General features: G+C 69.1%; 1 protein-coding gene across 14 annotated transcripts in view; it reads right to left on the bottom strand.

Annotated features, from left to right (window-relative positions):
* Positions 1-3,781, bottom strand: part of KCNT1 (potassium sodium-activated channel subfamily T member 1) — a 29,505-nt gene that overhangs the window by 9,184 nt on the left and 16,540 nt on the right. For 12 of the 14 annotated variants that reach the window (XR_003901879.1, XM_029920297.1, XM_029920293.1 and 9 more), the window contains 4 exons: positions 3,406-3,635; positions 3,034-3,259; positions 2,061-2,166; positions 70-242 (listed from right to left, as the gene is read on the bottom strand). Coding sequence is in view for 13 of the 14 variants with exons in the window: in XM_029920297.1 (XP_029776157.1) it covers positions 70-242; positions 2,061-2,166; positions 3,034-3,259; positions 3,406-3,635 (735 nt within the window). In the remaining variant the exon portion in view is untranslated. The remainder of the gene's footprint in view (positions 1-69; positions 243-2,060; positions 2,167-3,033; positions 3,260-3,405; positions 3,636-3,781) is intronic. The other 2 variants (XM_029920295.1, XM_029920289.1) reach the window with 1 other exon arrangement.

Below are 3,781 nucleotides of genomic sequence, written 5' to 3'. Positions count from 1 at the left end.
TGGGGCCTGGGGCCTGGGGCGGGGGCGGGGCGGGGCGGGGCCTGGGGCGGGGGCGGGGCCGGGCCACACTTGTTGTCCAGAAGCAGCACGATGGGGTTGAGCTCCTTGCGGGACCGGTAGTAGGCGCGCAGCGGCACGATGAAGTTGTACAGCCCGTTGCCCGCCGTCTCGGCCGAGACGATGATCAGCTTGTTCTTGAAGCCGTAGGCCTTGGCGTCCTCGTAACTGTTGTGCTTGCAGCCCTGCGGGGGGCGGGGCGGCACAGCCTTGCACCCAGAGCCGCAAGCGCCCGCCCGTCCGGGCACGCGGGAGCGGGCTGCGGGGACATGCGGGGGTCCGCGGAACTGAGGACCGGGAGGTTTGGGCCTGGGGGCTTCTCCTTGGCTGCCCCCCCACCGTGGGTGAGCAGACCGCTGGGCCTGCGCTTGATGCCAAGGGTGGGGGTCCCCAACCCGCCCCACCTCTCAACTCCGCGTCGGGGCCACTGCGGTGACACCGGGCTCCCCCGGGGACCCCTCACCAAATGGCTGTCATCCTCTCACGGCCTGGCAGACCCGTCCACCCTTCGTGGCTGCCCCTGTCAGACTGTCCCCGCAGCAGAGCTGGAGATGGGGCCCCGGGGCGGGGGGGGGGGGCAGTCACGTCAGGGAAGGGAGGGAGATGCTGGGGGGCCTGCCTCTTAGCAGAAATGAGATCTGTGCTGTGTACACATGTACACGTGTGTGTGTGTGTGCACATACGTGTAGTGTGCTCGTGTGCGTGCTTGTGTGAGTACACCACGTATACTGTGTGCTCATGTGCGTATACACGTGAGCGGACACGTGCTGTGCGCATGTGAGTGTGCAGGTGTGTGTGCACGCGCGTGTGTGCATACATGTGTATGAGTATATGTGTATGTGTGCGTATGCGTGCGTACACGTGTGTGCACCTGTACTGTATGTACACACGTGTGTGCATACGTTTGAGTGTGCAGGTGTATGTGTGTTCGTACGCGTGTGGGCGTAGGTGAGTGTGCACCCGTGTGTAGTGTGCACGCGTTCATGTGTGTGAATGCACCACATGTAGTGTGCATGTGTCTGCACGTCCGTTCCCTAGCTCTGTCCGCTGAGGCCCCGCGCCCAGGTCTTACTTTCTCAGCCTCATTTCCCCCAGAAAGCCGTGGTGGGTCGGCCGGGGAGTGGGTGGTCCCGGACGGGAGCTGGGCGAGTGCAAGAGGGGGCGGGGGCATCGTGGGTTCAGAGGATGACAGGGACCCAGCCTGAACAGAGCCGCCTGCGGGCTCCACCAGCCACAGTCCGAGGCTAAAGTCAGTGACGACTGGCAGCACAATCAGCGCGGCTGGAACCCGAGCCGCGGGCCGGAGCCGGGACCCGCGCGCTTCCTGCGAGCCTCCGGGGTCCGCGCCGAGGGGCCCGGAGACGCGCAGGCGCAGAGCACCTCCCCAGCGCGTCTCCCCGCCCCTTCCCACAAACGGCTCACTCGCCACACCGCAGAGACGCAGAGACCCAGAGACAAAGGCCCTGGGTGCGCCTGTCCCACATGACCCACACCAGCGCCCTGGGGTGCGGGGGACAGACTGCTCCTGCCCCCAAGGCCACGCGTCACCTTCCGAGATCCCGCCCCAGACGCACCTGCCTTGTCTTCTCATGAGAATGCTCGTGGGTCCCCCACCAGATGTTATCAGGGATCTTGGGTTATGTGAGGGACGTCCCCCGCCCTCAGGACACACGCAGGGGTGTGAGGAGGGGGCGTCTCCTGCCCTCAGGAAACAAGCAGGGGCGTGGGGTGGGGGCATCACCCCACCCTCAGGACACACGCAGGGGTGTGGGGAGGGGGTGTCCCCGCCCTCAGGAAACTCGCGGGGGTTTGGGGAGGGGGCTCCCCTGCCCTCCGGAAACACGCAGGGATGTGGGGAGGGGGCGTCCCCGCCCTTGGGTGGTTCTGGAAAACACTCCTCTAAAGCACAAGCGCGTCGATCCAGGACGGAGCCAACACGGGGAGTCTGGGCAGAGCCCGAGGAGTCCCTTCTTGGGCTGCAGCCTTTCCTCGAGGTGACCCACCTTGTCCAGCCGCAGGCAGCAGAAAGGGGCCTTCACGGGCAGGAGGTGGCACAGAGTGGGTGAGCTGCCGATGTAGGGCGAGTTGGGGGGGTAGCCCTTCACGTACCTGGGCGGGGACAGGAGCCCTCAGCGCCGCCCCTGGGCCCCCCCCCCCACGCCGCCCGCAGGAGGTGGTCCTGAGCCTGACCCCCACGGGACCACCCAGCCCTCGGCCCAGGCCCCAGAGCAGGCGGGGCCGTGCTCCGGGCGGCCACACGGCAGCGCCAGACCCCGTGGCCCCATCTGTGCCCCGGCACCGCGTGTGAGCGGACCGCTGTGTCAGGGCACACTGGGGGTCTTTCCCCAGGGGGCTGAGGCCCGGAGCCACACCACACGCACGTGGACACCCGCATGGGTTACACAGGCCTAAAGCTCGGGTAAAACCCTGAGGGGCTCTGATGGCCGGTCCGGGCCTCGCCGAAGCGCCCCGCACCCCGGCCAGCGGGGCACCGCTCTGCCAGCTGCACAGAGCCGGGCCAGTCTCCCCCGTAGTGCCCAGTGCACACCACACGGGGGCGGCCACCCGGCCACCCGGCCCCAGCAGCCTGGGGAAGGGGAACCCTCAGAGGCCAGCCCCGCCCCTGCCCCGCATACCCGGCAGCCTCGGGCGGCCTGCCTGGATCTCAGTGCTGGTCCCTCAGGGCCAGCGCCCCGGGAGACCAGTGGTCACAGCCTCACAGGACGAGCGCAGGCACCAGGCTGTGGCCCTGTTGTTGGGGCGCCGCCCGGAGGCCAAATGGCTGAGAAGCACTCAGGACAGACTGGGGGCAGGATGGCGGCGCCGTGGGCCAGCGGCCCCCCTATCCGCGACTTCCACTGGGCACGCACGGGACAGCCACCCCCTGCCAAGCATGGTACGGTGGCCCAGGGAGCCAGCGGGGGGACCATTCCCCCCTCCCCCCTGACAGTGTCCGTGCTGGTGGACGTCACTCACTCCACCACGGACAGCCCCTCGTCCTCCGACGGCGTCATCTCGTCCTCCGATGGGTCACTCAGCAGGTCGCAGGGCAGCAGGGCCGAGCTGTCGGCCAGCTCCAGGACGGGCGCGATGCTGGGCCGCCGGCTGCCGGAGCCGTTCTCCGAGGGCAGCGCTAGCTTGCCGCCCCCGCCGCCCCGCGCCGGCTGGCACTCTGTGTTCTGGAGGTCCATGGCCACTGTCCCTGGAACAGAGTGGCTGAGCTTGGCCAGCGGCCCCTCCCCGGGCCCTCCTGCAAGCGGCTGGACAGAGGCTCCCGGGGACCCCTGGTGCGCAGTCGGTCAGGCCCCGTGAGCAAGACCGCCCGGCCCGGCCCGCCGCCCGCCTCACCCATGGAGGCGACGATGCTGTGCACGGGCAGGCGGCCGGAGCCCTCATACAGGCCCTGCCCCTTCCGCTTCTGCTTCTCCTCCTGCTTGAAGATGAAGGCCGAGTTCTCCTCCTTGGTGATGTTGATGTAGAAGCAGGTGTCGGAGGCGGCCAGGATGTGCCGTGGCCCGGGGTTGAGCAGGATGCTCTTGTTGTCTTCGCGCTTCAGCCCCATGAGGCACACGCCGTACCTGGGCGGGGGCGGGGCCAGGAGGATGGTCCCACCCCGGAGCCCCTGCCCGGCCGCCCGGCCCCGCCCCCCAGGGCCCCGCCCACCTGCCCCCCAGGGCCCCTGGCCGCCCGCCCATCCCATCCCGGTCCCCCCCAGGGCCCCGCC

Source organism: Suricata suricatta, chromosome 13 (genome assembly GCF_006229205.1).
Source record: "Suricata suricatta isolate VVHF042 chromosome 13, meerkat_22Aug2017_6uvM2_HiC, whole genome shotgun sequence".
NCBI classification, from domain to species: Eukaryota; Metazoa; Chordata; class Mammalia; order Carnivora; family Herpestidae; genus Suricata; species Suricata suricatta.
This window is presented reverse-complemented; position numbering and strand designations above follow the sequence as displayed.